A 14,171-nucleotide genomic window follows, 5' to 3' on the forward strand; every position below is an offset into this window, starting at 1 on the left:
CCACTCGTGTCCAGACGTAGTAGTTCTTGTAGGGGAAGTTAAAGAAGAGCTGAAAAAGCCCACTTAGTTGTAGAATAGTTGCTGATTACCTCCCCAATTTACTTTTCCAAAGTCATGCTTGATTTTTCAACAGATACCCTGTGGCTTCATTGAACACTTTCTCAGAGATGATTTTATCTTACAGGCTGTAAGCCTAGTGAGTGTAGTTCAATCTTTTATCTAAAAAAACACAGGCCGTTTTCAGGGCAAAGGGTTTATCTTGGTTCAATTTCACAGCAAAAATATGCTTGTATGACAAAGACGTAATTAAAAAGTGCCTTTTAAACACTGGCAGGTTTTTTTATTATGATCAAGTAGTTGGAACTTATCTGAGATTAGCGTAAAGTTTTTCTGCTCTTTTGGGTGGATCATGTCATGTAAGTTCTCATAGCCTAATAGACAATGCATTAACTCTTGGTTTTGCATGGGAAAGAAAACTCAGGGTAAAGCAAATCAATACATGGACGTTAAGTTATAGAGGAGGCTTGACCGGATTTTTTTTTATTCCATGAGTAATCTGTGCATGCTTTGTGCATGCTGAAATGTTGGTGCCTAGGACTTTTGTTAAATAATTTCCCACAAATCCAGGAAAGGATGAGCAATAATTTTCTCAACTTTCATATCTACTTCTTGGGAAATTAATTCAATTTTTATTATACAGGTATGATCTTATTTCTGAAGAGTGGCTTCCACTGGACAACACTGTGAACTCAGTAGAGATGAGATATGGTCATTCGCTGGCATTACATAAGGTAAATTCATTGCTGTAGACTCGCCTCCTGGCTGATTTCTCCCTCTGCGCGCAACCCTTTCCACAGATCAGTCTTGCTTTGTGAGAAGCGTTTCTCCTTCAAAGGCTTGTCAGTAGACATCCCAGTCTGTGTCATTGTACTCCAGGGAGTCCTTGGACTGGTATTTGAGGAAGTCTGTAGTTCCTTTGCCTGTGTGTTCCTTCTTTGCCTTTATCTCAGAGATTTTAAGGCTGACTGAAGTCAGTGAGTCCAGTTTTTCCTTCTTGCTGTCTGTGCTTGCAAGGCATGCCTCATGGCTGGAGTTTGCTGGAGTTCAGCTGGTTCCCCAACTGCCTTTTGTATAGACTACATAAGTATTTTTATGAGCTCTGCTGTCCAAGGCACCAAAGCAGAGCTGGTGAATTAGGGATTTTTGGAGCCTGCTCTGCTTCTGCAGTAGACCTGTGGAAGCTCTTCTTCCAGCATCTGAAACGGCAAGTGGATTTGACTGTTTCTTACCTAATTTCTTGTCTGCATGCCTTGCTGTGGGTGCAGGCCACATGAGAGCAGAATGGCAAAGTCTTTGAAAAGGAAATGAGCTAATCATTTACTGACCTTTGGTTTCGGAATGTTAATTAGCTCATTACTGTGCAAGCCTATATACAGCATAATTATAAACACCTGAAAAACTCCACACAGCGCCATTCACAAACAGAACACTTGAAGAACCTGAGAAGGATGGAAATTCCTACCTACGAGGGCTCAATGTTCAGTCTGCAAATAACTGTTCAAAAGTAGGGTACAATTCAAAAGAACGATCGTGTCCAAAGAAGGGCAGTGAAGCTGGTGAAGGATCTAAAGCCCAGGTCTTATGAGGAGCGGCTGAGGGAACTGGGGTTGTTTCACCTGGAGAAAAGGAGGCTGAGGAGAGACCTCATAGCTCTCTACAACTACCTGAAAGGAGGTTGTAGTGAGGTGGTTGTCAGTCTCTTCTCCCAAGTAACAGGCGACAGAACAAGAGGAAACAGCCTCAGGTTGCACCAGGAGAAGTTTAGATTGGATATTAGGAAAAATTTCTTCACCGAAAGTGTTGTCAAGCATTGGAACAGGCTGCCCAGGGCAGGGGAGTCACCATCCCCAGAGGTATTTAAAAGATGTGTAGATGTGGTTCTTAGGGACATGGTGTAGTGGTGGACTCGGCAGTGTTAGGTTAACGTTTGGATTCAATGATCTCAAAGGTCTTTTCCAACCTAAATGATAGGTTGGAAAAGAAGTCCGTCAGTGACGGACAATGGTTCTCAGGAATTTCCCAAGAAGCACCAGCTATAGTGGAGAATTTCCCTTTCCAAGGTTACCGCCTTGTCAGTAGGGAAATAGGGCTCCACTGCACACTTTGGTGGATTCATGACTGACTCTCAGATGCCTGGAGAAGCCCACAAAGGAAACTGGATGGAGTTTTGGAACATAGCTCTTACAGAATGATTAAAAAAACCCTGTCTAACTCTCCTGGCTCCCTTCTTTCCAAAGGATGCTCATTTTTTTGTCAGTGCATTAACTTGGAAGACAAAGCTTTTAGTGTACAGACACAGAGCAGTTTCCGTCCTAACTGCCTTTCTTCCCAGCTGTCTTCTGCTGTTGGCATTTGCAAGCTATGGCGGGGGGATTCCACTTGCTTACTAAATTCAATTCCAGGGATGTGGATGTCCCCAAGGTCAGGTTGGGTAGGGCTTTGAACAACCTGGTCTAGCGGAAGATTAGGTGATTTAGATGATGATCATGATTCTGTGATTCTGAATCACCTGCCTTCAGGTGCCGAACTTTGTGTGCCTTTGGGAGCCTCTGAGCTCCATTTATAGTGAAAACAGACCAAGTCAGTGCAGGTAGTGAAATCACAGAATCACAGCATAGTTTGGATTGGAAGGGACCTTTAAAGACCATCTACTCCAAACCCCTGTAATGAGCAGGGACATCTTCAACTAGGTCAGGAGATCTGGAAAGCAAGTCGGCTCACCCAAAAGTAGGCACACCTCTGCTTTTGATGAGTTGAATTATGCTGCAGGCTCCACTGTATTTTATATATGTATTTAGACATTCAGCTAGCGTAGAGGCACCTAAATTTTGATGTCTGTCATCTGAAGATCAGTCCTGCCCCATGCACCCCTTCCCCTCCGTACCCTGATGTAGGGTGAATTGCGTGTGTTGAAAGTATTCTTGACGTTACAGCCTTCAGTACAAACCCTGGCAGTTGTGATTGCTTTCATATCAAATGTGACTGGTGAAGGAGATATGTTTCTCCTTGAGAAAGGAGAAGAACTTAGTCTGAGAGAAGGTAAAGTACAATACCTTCATTACTTGTGTATTAGCTGTTACCTAAATGCTAAACTCGTTGGCTTCATTTTAAATCTAACTTCTTTCAGGATGATATATACATGTATGGTGGAAAAATAGATGCGACGGGGAACGTGACCAGCCAGCTGTGGGTGTTCCACATTCCTGACCGGGCCTGGGCTCAAGTGACACCAAAAGCCAAGGAGCAGTATGCTGTTGTTGGCCACTCGGCCCACATCGTCACCCTGCAAGACGGCAGCGCGGTCATGCTTGTTATCTTTGGGCATTGTCCTCTTTATGGGTATATCAGCAATGTCCAGGAATACAACCTGGGTGAGTGGAGCCCTACCTACCATTCGCTTCGGTTTTAACAGTTGGTTTGAAAATTATTTAAATGATCCATATTCCCATAGCAAAACAAAGACAGGTATGTTCTCCTTCTTTTTGTATTTATGAGATGTCCAATGTAACCTCCAGTGTTTGTGTAACACAAACAGTGCATGGGCAGCCATGTGCCTCCAACTTTATACAGCTTGTTAGGTCTGAAAGAAGAAAAAAGCTGTAATGGAAAGGCAAAGTAGGATAACTGTGGGACAATTTAGATTAATTTTCCTCTCTCCCTCTGACAAAGCAAACACTTGTGAAATTGTTTTTGTAACCTGCAAATACAAGAATGACTGTAAGAATTCAGACCAGGTATCCACTTAACATGATATCCCTGTCTCCAGCAGTGGTGCTTAGCCCATGCTTAGGGGAACAGGGAATGAATTTCTGGACTCCCATATCTCTGATATGATTGGGTCCCCATATCTCTGGGAATAGTCCATGCTCTGATTTTAGGATCCAGAGGTTTTGAGTATCACTAGTTCTCCAGATGACCTGAACTTCTACCTAACTTAGCTGCTCTGAAATGGCTCTCTGGAGGCATGTCCCAGTGACCAGGTAGAGAACATAGTTAAGCACAGGTAGTTAACAACGTGAATGTGCTTGTTATTATCAGAAATACTGGCCCTATCTGCACTTCTGGCCTGTTAATCCTTGTCCTTCAGTCACCTTGATCCAGAGGATCTACTGGAGCCTACTGTGTTCACTGGTATCCACCTGAGCAAGATTTCTTCCTCTAGGAGAAAGCTAGAGAAAAGCAGGGTGTGTGGGGCAGTGATTTGTCCTGTCCTGTTTTTGCCATGTGTGATCTTGCAGGCTGTTAAATTCCTTTGCCTTTTGTGTACCTGATGTGCTCTGGAGTTAGGAAGCCTGTGTAGGGTTTCATTCTGCACTTGTTACAGAAAATTGGTGTGTAATTTGGCATTTTTGTTTCACTTGCCATTATATTATGTCTAGAGGGTTTCAAATCAATGTTACTTTAGTGAGAGAGATATAGGGCCATTAATCGCATATTAATGTTTAACTGCAGTGTTCTTCAGTCATACTTAACTTGGTTTCAGTGCTGTCTGGCGCTGTGTGTGTGTATATATATATGTAAAAAAGTGCTTTTGGATACCATTCCAAATGAAGCCATGGTGCTAGCATCTTCATGTCATTGAAATGCAATATACTATTTCTGTACAATATATTATTTCTGTACTTTTTATCTCTCATTTACTTAGCTTGTCTGCAAAATGTAATAAATGACTGTAGAGGAGATATTTCTGGTCTAATTAAAAATACTTGACAATACTTCTTGACAATAAACTCCTTGAAGGAGAATATTTTTGGTTATGAAGTGGTAGACACAGTGTCTAGATCTGAGTCAAGGGAAACACAATTTGTTTCACCATGAGATTTGTTGATAAGTTATTAATGGAGAGAAATTAATCATGTTTTGTCACTCACATTTTTCATTCTCAGCCACAAATACATGGAACGTTTTACAGACAAGCGGAGCTTTGGTGCAAGGAGGATATGGTCACAGTAGTGTTTATGATCCGAATACAAGATCAATCTATATCCATGGAGGTTACAAAGCATTCAGTGCCAACAAATACAGGCTAGCAGATGACTTGTACAAATATGAAGTTGATTCCCGTATGTGGTAAGTAGTTCTTCTTCCTGTATATCACGTTCTTGTTTGCAGTGGACAAGAGGATGGAGTATTTCATAAGGATACAGTAGTATGTAGTAACCTGCATTCAGGATAGGTAGTGTGCTCTGGTATCTGTTCTTTTTATGTCCCTTTATGGATAGAGAATCATAGAATTACATATAATCAAGGCTGTGAATGAGCTAAGAAATGCATTTTAATCTATTGTTGTATTAAAGCTGAAAAGAAAAATATTTGGTGGGATTTTCTTGCCAGCAGTACAGACTGTGCATATGAGCGCAGTTACTGCAGTCAAGTGAGCAATAAGTCATTCTGCAGTTAAGACCGCAAAAGAGTTTCTGTTATAACCCCATTTTCTTCTGGCTCTGTAACTGCTTGAAATGTTCATTTCTATAAGCTGACATCTTCTGTTATTTGTTTCTGCCCAAAGGTGAGTTTTATTTAAAAGCTATAGCAAAACTTCGCAACTTCGAGCTATAGAGGTGAAATACATCTTCCTCAATTTTTCTTTAAGTTGTTCTTAAAGGCATTTTGCAAAAAGGAGACTGTCTTTTGAATTCACACATACCAATTTGAGTCACCATATCGTGTTTTTTTGAGAGTTTAAAATAGTTTGTATTTCTGCAGCAACTGTTTGTGAGTCTATACTGATGAGTAAAGTAACTAGTGACTAATTTCCAAAAACCTTCCTTCCTGCTCTGCTACATGCAGTAACAACCATGCTTCCTTTCTTGGTTCACTTGATCCTCCACTTCAGCCGTGGAGCAGACAAATCTGGCTGAATAGGCAGAAAATGTCACAAATGTGACAATATTCTTCCGAACTGCTGTAGCATCAGCTTCCTCTTGTCATGTTTATTTTGTCAGTCTCGAGAGGACTGTCGGAGCAGGCGAGCACTCGCGTCGCACTGAGACGCGTAGGACTGTCTGCTCATCATTATCTGTACTTCCTGTTTTGTTGTTCTTTGGTAATTTAGACCCTCTCTCCCTCTTGCGATTTCATGGAAGGGCAAATAAAAAAAAGCAGTTCCCTGATCTTTCTTTTGGCAAGTGTGTTTCTTCCCGTGTTCCCTCCGGTGTTTCGACTGGCAGCTTTGCAAGTCTGATGCCGTGGCCCTGGCAGGGACAGAGTAACGCTCAGAAAGCCCCTGTGCGCTGCGATGCCGCCGCTCATGCCTGGGGAGTGGGTCCCTGCTCCAGCTCGTTGATCTGTCATTTGCTGAATATTTTATTGTGAAAGTCTGGGCTTCAGCGCAAGCTGTGTTGGGGATACTGCCATCCTGCAGGCCTGGTGGGACAGCCTGCAAGCGGTGACACCGCTGCCTGTGACACAGATGTGGCTGCGTCGGGGTTTTCCGGCAGTCCCACCCGCTCAAAAGAGTAGGGAAATTCTCCAAAGGGTGACCCTGTGGCTACGGTGCTCTTAATCATGCTGATTAAAGGTGAGGTCAGTGGAAAGTATGATTAATGCTTCTTATGATTAAGTCATGGATGAGGCATTGAGTTTTGCAGGTATTAAACTGCGGGGCTCCGTTAGCAGCAGCTGCAGAGGTTTCCTTAAAATAGGTTTCTTAGTTGTGAGAAAGAGATGATGCCCGGTTTGAAAGAACTCTTTAGGTTACTATAAAATATAGGAGTCTTCCCAGGCAGTGTCCATATTGGCAGGTTTAGCTGACTATGCTCAAAAGCCCAGTTAGTGTGAAAACCTGATAATCCTTAGGGAAGGGATTTTGATGATTTTAAGACCATAGCTTTGGAAAGAGGCTTTCATAGGTATATTTCTCCTATAAATTGGGAAGCAGATGGGAAGATGAGAGAATGAAATTACAGGAGCAATTGAACAGTCTGGAAAGGAAGTTGTTAAATATCTCATTAGGAGAAGTAGTTAAATGCTACCCCCTTTCCTTTTCCCCACATCTCCGAAACCTTTAACTTGGATTTGTGAATTGTTTTGTCTTTGCCAGGTACTCTTCAGTTTCAGTAATACATATATTTTTATTTCTGAAGGACTATTCTTAAAGACAGTAGATTTTTTCGCTATTTGCACACGGCTGTGATAATGAGTGGAACCATGCTGGTGTTTGGAGGAAACACGCACAACGACACCTCCATGAGCCATGGTGCAAAGTGCTTTTCTTCAGATTTCATGGCGTATGATATTGGTGAGTTCTTGCAGAAATAATAATAATAAAAAATCTTGGGTATTCAAACAGAGCTGTCTTCAAGAAGACTAATTTACGTGCTGGGTATATTATACCAAATGCTACTAAGCATACTGCAGAAGAATGTGTAATCAGGAGAGGCTCGTTTAGCTTGCTACACATTACCAAGCAAATGATCGGTGCAGCGATTTCTAGGCAAATAACAGCAGCAGTTATTTGGTCAACAGTTTATACACAACCTTGGGCATTAAAAATTACTCCTTAAACAGAAAACATGTTATTCTACCATCTCGGCCATAAAGCTATCCTGATATTTTGAGTATGTTTTAATCTCTGATTAATCAAAAAGGCAGGCTGTTAGGACAGTTACAAGCACTGGCCACTGCTGAAGCTCGACTTGTATGTTGGACGCTCTTGTTTTAACTGCAAGCTGGCTGACTTGTTTGGCTGTGCTGTTTGTAATATCAGCTTGTTTATATGTACGTTTTATAAGCATAAATATCCCCATAAGCACTATTTAACAGTAAAGCCAAACGATTCAATTTTATTCGGAAGGATTGGGTTTTGATGAGTTTGAATAGCCAGAAGAGGGCAGCGTTTCTTTGTGAATTTGGAGGCCAGAGACAATGCATTTAAGAAGAAAAGAAAAAGAGAAAAAGAGATGAAATTATATAAAAGAAGGTGCATGCACATCCAGATAATTCGTGCTGGAGAAAAATACCATTCTGTACTCATTCTGCCTTCTGCTCTTGGAATTCCTTAAAGGTAGGCTCTTGTGATTGATTCCTTGAAATAATCATGTAAGCCTAAATTCTTGGAGTGACTGTCCACTGAGATGTCACTCCTGGTTTGTGAAAGGAATGTGCAAGCAAATGGATTACTTTCAGCAGCAGCAGGGTTTGGCATCCTGGTGCTATTTTGCTGTCTGTTACAGGGATTGTTCCCTTCTGCTTCCTGTGATTTCAAGTCATATTCCTGTTGAATTTATTATATGCCCCTAACCAGCTTTATTTTGAGTTTTTTCCTTGAAGAATTAAAACGAGATATTTTGACGGTCATGGACAGAGTAACTTTGATAGCAATAGTGATAGATTTTTCTTGCTACATTTTGCTATCTCCCCCAACCCATTTGAACTGTCGATTAGGTGTAAGCCTCAAATTGCATTAATTTGACAAAATATGCCAATAATGATGTTCATTTTGATTCCGTTTAGTTCCTGTTATGTGAAATAAGCATTGTAGTCAACTTGCCCAGTCCTTACCAGTTTTACACCAAGAATTAGAGCTTGCATTGATTGCATTTCACATGACAGGGATGAGAGGGGTTCTGGTGCTCTTGGGTACTTTCAGTCCTTAGGGCAGAGACTCTCAGGCTGGAAATAACAGCTTTTTTCCAGAAGAAAAAAAATGTTTCTTTTTTCTTCTCTTCTCATGGCAGGGCACCTTTCTTTGCCTTATCCCATTGGACCAGGAGCACTACCAGGAATACGCTAGGGTGCTGGCTGATAGTTAGTGTCACAGCAGAAACACCTTCCTGTGGTTTTTGAACAATGTCAGCAGTAATTATATTGGGTCTTCATGGGAATAAGCCCATATATTTTGGGGAAGCATTGTAAATATCAAAGCTTATTTTGGTCATGCCACCACAGATGGATATGGCTATCACATCTTTAATATTAACATGCTTATGTGTTTGTTATCTATACCTTGATGCTCCCAAGGCTCAAGCTACCCAGGAGAAAACCAAGCAGCAAGGTCAATTGGTACTGAGTGCCTTCGGAGGAGAGGTGTAGTCACTGGCTCTCTTAGCATACTGTAGAAGTAGGGAGTATCTGGCTAATTTGCTCATTTTTAACATCTTGTTGAAGAAGGTAATATCTTAGTGATCATAGTGATGGTTGGATGACTGCAGAAAACAGAAATTAAAATGCAGTCTAAAATAAAGGCTTCAAAAACAGGTGTTTATAGAATCATAGAATCTTTGGGTTGAAAGGGATCTTTTAAAGCCATCTAGTCCAAGCCCCTTGCAATAAGCAGGGACATCTTCAACTCGAGCAGGTTGCCTGTCCAACCTGACCTTGAATGTTTCCAGGGATGGGGCATCTACCACGTCTCCAGGCAACCTCTGCCAGGGTTAAAATCTTCTCTTTAACCTTTGCCATTAAAACTTATTTCTGCAGTAATTTGTTTTATTTACCATGTCAAATTTTTCTGGTTTTCTCTCTCCAAATTTCCAAGTAATCAGATTACATGCGTTGAGTGTTGTGAGGACATACTATCTGCTTTTTTGTCTGTGTAGGATGCAAACAGATGTCACTGAGATGTGTGCTGAGATTCTCTGGAAGTTTAGCAGATTAGGTAGATCTGAGAATGCATTAATGCTTCTCATCCTTTTATCCTCTACTTGACCAAGTTGGGACTTAATCAGTCAAAATTGTCCAGGTGGTGCCCAGTTTTGGAAGCTTTTAGGGTAGCAATCCAGCTCTCTGTGTGTGTTTGCATTTCTTGTTGCTTTTCAGGACAAGCTTTTGGACTGTGTTCGCATTCAGGTTGGGTGAGCACTTGGGTTGAAGCGTCTCTCAGTATTTTTCCTACACTCTGCGCGCTGCAATGACTAGTTAGCACTTCCTATCCCCATAATTGGTCTCTCTGGCCTTCTATAGAAGAGTTTCCTGCTCTGCAGCTGTTTTGTCTCTGGGCGTACAAATGCCTAACTTGAATCCTCTACCTCCTCCTCTCAACAATTCGTAGCAGCAAAGGAACCACGTGTGAGTGGCAGCCCTTCCATCGCTAGATGTTCACCTCCAGGAGTGAAAAGGCAAGGGTCGTGCTTTCTGAAGGGTCATGTCCCTTGCACATGGGATGTGTCTAAAAGAAGAATTGAAACTTCACAGGCAGAACTGTCTCAAAATGTAGTTACTGGGGTTTAAGTAACTGTTCTTCTCCATTTCTAAATAAGTTTTAACTTTTTTTTTAAATCAGCATTAAATGTTCCTGTAAAGGCTATACTACTATAATGATCTTTTGTCCCCACAGGAGAGAAATTAAAACTCTTCTATTTTACAAAAATTCACTTCTGATGACAAACATAGAAAGAAGCTGGATGTTTTCATAGCATGTGTGTTCCATTTGAATGGTTTATTTAATAAATCCTGTGCATTGTAAGTTTTAGGCTTGGCTTAACTCATAAGTCAGGAAGGAGAGGATTCTTTATATTTTCAGAATCATTCATTTTTTCCAATACTTGATCTTCAGTTAAACATGGGAAAGAAGCTTAGAAAGCAAAACATTCCAGGCCTTCTATTAATCTAGAAAAATATGTTTCTTGGCCTCACATAACTCACTACTTGCTGGATAAAAAATTGAAAATTCCTGTCCAATTTTGTTGAAGTTGCATGTTAAAAATGGGAGCCATGCATGCTTGTCTCAGGAGTGATGCTGGACTAGGTTAAATTCTTTGGGAATCTAGCAAATGGTGTTTAAAAACAAACTTAAAAATCATGATTTAGCCAAGTAATAAATCTAGCCAGCTGGGTGCTATGTCTTTTATTAATCAGCACTCTTGAACAGAAGTTTCTGCTGGAGCAGAGGTTAAGACAGTTGTCTTACCCAAAAATTCCCCAATTAAATTTGGTGAAAAACTAGTAAGGTTGTTTTTCTTTTCTCTCTGACTTTATTTACATACTAGTTTGGGTTTGTGGATGTTTTTTCTGAGGCTCAGTCCATGGCACAACAGTTTTATTTTGTATTAAATCATCTGAGTATTTGAGTGCTCTGTAGATTTTTAGAGCAGATTGACTTTTCTGTCTTAATTGCATAAATTGCATACAGCTGCCTCTGGGACATTAGCCCCCAAGGTGATCCCATTCACTTTGTGAAGTTTAAGTGATATAAATTGTACTGACTTTTCCTGCTTTTTTTTCCTTTGATTGCTCAGTAGGTTATATGTTTCTTAGCTTGTTTTTTTCATCTTGACTAAAGGAAGAAATTACCTGAGAAACCAAGTAAAAAATGAAGCAGAACTTATAAATGTTATGCTAATAGAAAAAGATGGAATAATCTCACATTATATTAAAAAACAACCACAAATCCTTAAGCTATGACGAGCAAAAAATAGTTTTAAAAACATGGATATCTACCCTCTAGGAACGTAATTGCAATGGAAAAAGAAAAAAGATAAGTCTCTGTTCTCAGTGATACTGGTTTGGAGCAAAACTGCAAATAATTCGCATAGAAACAGATAAAACTGAACTTGTTACACAGTGAAAAGTTTCACTAGTAAAGGAGAAAAAGCCACTCAACCCACCACCATTTAATTACACGTGATTGCCAAAAAAGCTAATAATCCCTTCAACACAGTGCCCTGAAACTTTCCTTTTTCATGAACTGTTTAGGTGATGGAGCAGAGCCATTACCTCTTTCTGTTCCTTTTTTGTCATGCCATAGCAGCTGGGTTGAAGACTAAGCATTAAATCTTGCAAAAGGACATAACGCAGCACTTTCTTAAACTGTCCTGTTTCACTCAAGATTTATGTTCTGGTGGTGGGAGGAACGGTCGCTCTATAGTTATTGAAGTACTTTGGGATCTTTCAGGAAGAAATGTGCTACATAAGTTGAGTCAGTAATTATACAGAGAAACGTTTCTGAAATGAGCTGTCTTTAATCCTAGCGTGCGATCGGTGGTCTGTTCTTCCTCGCCCAAGTCTCCATCACGATGTGAACAGGTTTGGACATTCTGCCGTGCTCTACAACAGGTAAGGCTACAACCAACCTGGCGGGTATTGGCATTTTTCATACCTCAGTAAACTTATACACCCGTGTGTGTCGGTGCACATGCGTGTTGATACATGTACATCGGTAACGTTGAGACCAGACGTTGAGGATCCGTTGCAAGCCTCTTGAAATTCTCAGATCTTCATTCTTGTAATGTCTTCAGTATCCACCTGTACCTGTTAGCCCTTCTTCATTAGACTAAACTGTCTCAGCTCACTTCTTTAAAAAATTTTATTTTTTCATATTTCTGTTCCTTTTTCTAATTTTATATATATTTCTATTTCTTAGTAATTTCATAATTTCATTTATTTCATATTTCTGTTTCTTACTTAGCTGCACTGATAACTTTTATCTCCAAATCGTACTTTCCCTCGTGGTTTCTAAATTTGTCCATGTTTCAGTTTACGTAGCTTATCGTCTGTGGCTCTTTTTTACCGTTCACGTGATGTACAGTATTTAGGTGAAATCACGGGTGAGTTTTCTGCTGTTCAGCATTATATCGCTGTAATAATATCTGTGCTCTCAGGTGAACATCTGTTAGTGTATTTGAGTCTGCAGAACTGAGTTTGAGAGGCGACATTTCTTAGGAGTCTTTTGTTCTGGTTCCTTTATCCTTTGAGATACTTTCTGTAAATCAGTAACATTATTTAAAGCTCAGTTTAAGGCAGGCAGATAACTGTCACTGCCTTGAAAAGGAAGGTGTGCTTCTAGATACTCGTTTTGTCTCACTATCTATTTGTTTTAGTGTATACTGAATACCAGTGATATGTTTGCTCCCATGAAGGACAATTAAGCCCATGCTTTAGTTCTTTCCTAAACTATGGTGAAAAACATATTAAAAATACTTATTATTCAACCTAAACTTTTATTCGGTTGCATTGACTCTTCTTCACTGTCTTATTAAATGTACATTTACAAACATGGATGCACAAGTTTTTTTGGGTAACTGATGAAATACGATGTTTTGCCTGAAGCAGTTGTGATACTAAAGAAGGTTTAAAAAAAACACCTTTTTCTTCATCCTCCTGCCCCCCCAATATTCTTTTGTTTTGGGGTTGTGTTTTTTTAATTGACACAATGACTCTTTGCTCAGTTGCTAACAGCCATGAAAATAACTGTGGTTTTGTCACAGTGGTGTAGCAAGATGTGACAACACTGAATTGTTTTGTCACAGTTTCTGAACACTGGTTTAGCGGTGTGATACCATGTCCCTGGTTTTTAGCCTTCCTCCCTCTCTTGCCACTGTTCTTTACAGGAGGATCCCACATTTCTGCAGCGTTTCATGTATAGTCATGCTGATCAGGTGTCACCCAGAGTTTTGGCTGAAGGGGAAGGTCAGACCATGCCCTTGGAATGGTTTGACTCTGACTCTCTGGCTTCTCTGAAGCAGTGGAACTTGACTGACCTTTTCATTAGTGTCTTCCTTAACCAAGAGCTATTTATTTGGTTTTACACATGCTGGAATGTAGTAAAACACGTTGCTCACACCTTGAATCAAATTGACCTGCAGGAGCGCATGGTCTGTAAACACAGGCAAAAATATATATATCTTTACTTACATTTTTGTCTAGCACCATGTACGTATTTGGAGGCTTCAACAGCCTCCTCCTGAGTGACATACTGAAGTACACACCCCAGAGATGTGAAGCTTTTGACAACGAAACGGCTTGCTTGCAAGCAGGTCCAGTCGTCAGATGCGTGTGGGCTGCCAGCCCTCCTCACTGTGTCCCCTGGGAAATGGCGACGGTAGAGCAGCAGCAAAAGGTCTTTGAAGACTGCCCTCCCAAGCCAGGTATGTGTCATGTTCTTTCCCTGTCCCTCACCAAAAGGTGTGTAGGGTCTTTTTCTTTTCCAGATTCTGTCTTGTGTTAGTTGTATGCCGTTAGCAGATCAGGTTCAAGATGGGGGGCTGTAGTTGTGCTTCCATATGTGCTCTGGGAGACCTTCCTCTGACTAGCTGGCTGCAGCAACATGGAGATGTTTCCATCTCTCACTCACCCTGAAGCTGGTTGCTCATTAATTTTTTTTTCCTACTGTACTGCTTTACTTACTTTCCTATTCTAAACAGGCATCATCAGCCAGGGTTCAGGCTTGGACC

At 40.7% G+C, this 14,171-nt stretch overlaps 1 protein-coding gene across 1 annotated transcript in view; it reads left to right on the forward strand.

The window, feature by feature from the left end:
• Window positions 1-14,171, forward strand: part of ATRN (attractin) — a gene marked incomplete at its 3' end in the record, with an annotated part of 160,098 nt that overhangs the window by 55,085 nt on the left and 90,842 nt on the right. The window contains exons 7-12 of the mRNA XM_081999765.1: window positions 701-791; window positions 3,188-3,431; window positions 4,947-5,130; window positions 7,146-7,300; window positions 11,970-12,054; window positions 13,645-13,865. Of these exons, the coding sequence (XP_081855891.1) occupies window positions 701-791; window positions 3,188-3,431; window positions 4,947-5,130; window positions 7,146-7,300; window positions 11,970-12,054; window positions 13,645-13,865 (980 nt within the window). The remainder of the gene's footprint in view (window positions 1-700; window positions 792-3,187; window positions 3,432-4,946; window positions 5,131-7,145; window positions 7,301-11,969; window positions 12,055-13,644; window positions 13,866-14,171) is intronic.

This window comes from Phaethon aethereus (assembly GCF_964289735.1).
Source record: "Phaethon aethereus genome assembly, chromosome: 4".
NCBI lineage: Eukaryota > Metazoa > Chordata > Aves > Phaethontiformes > Phaethontidae > Phaethon > Phaethon aethereus.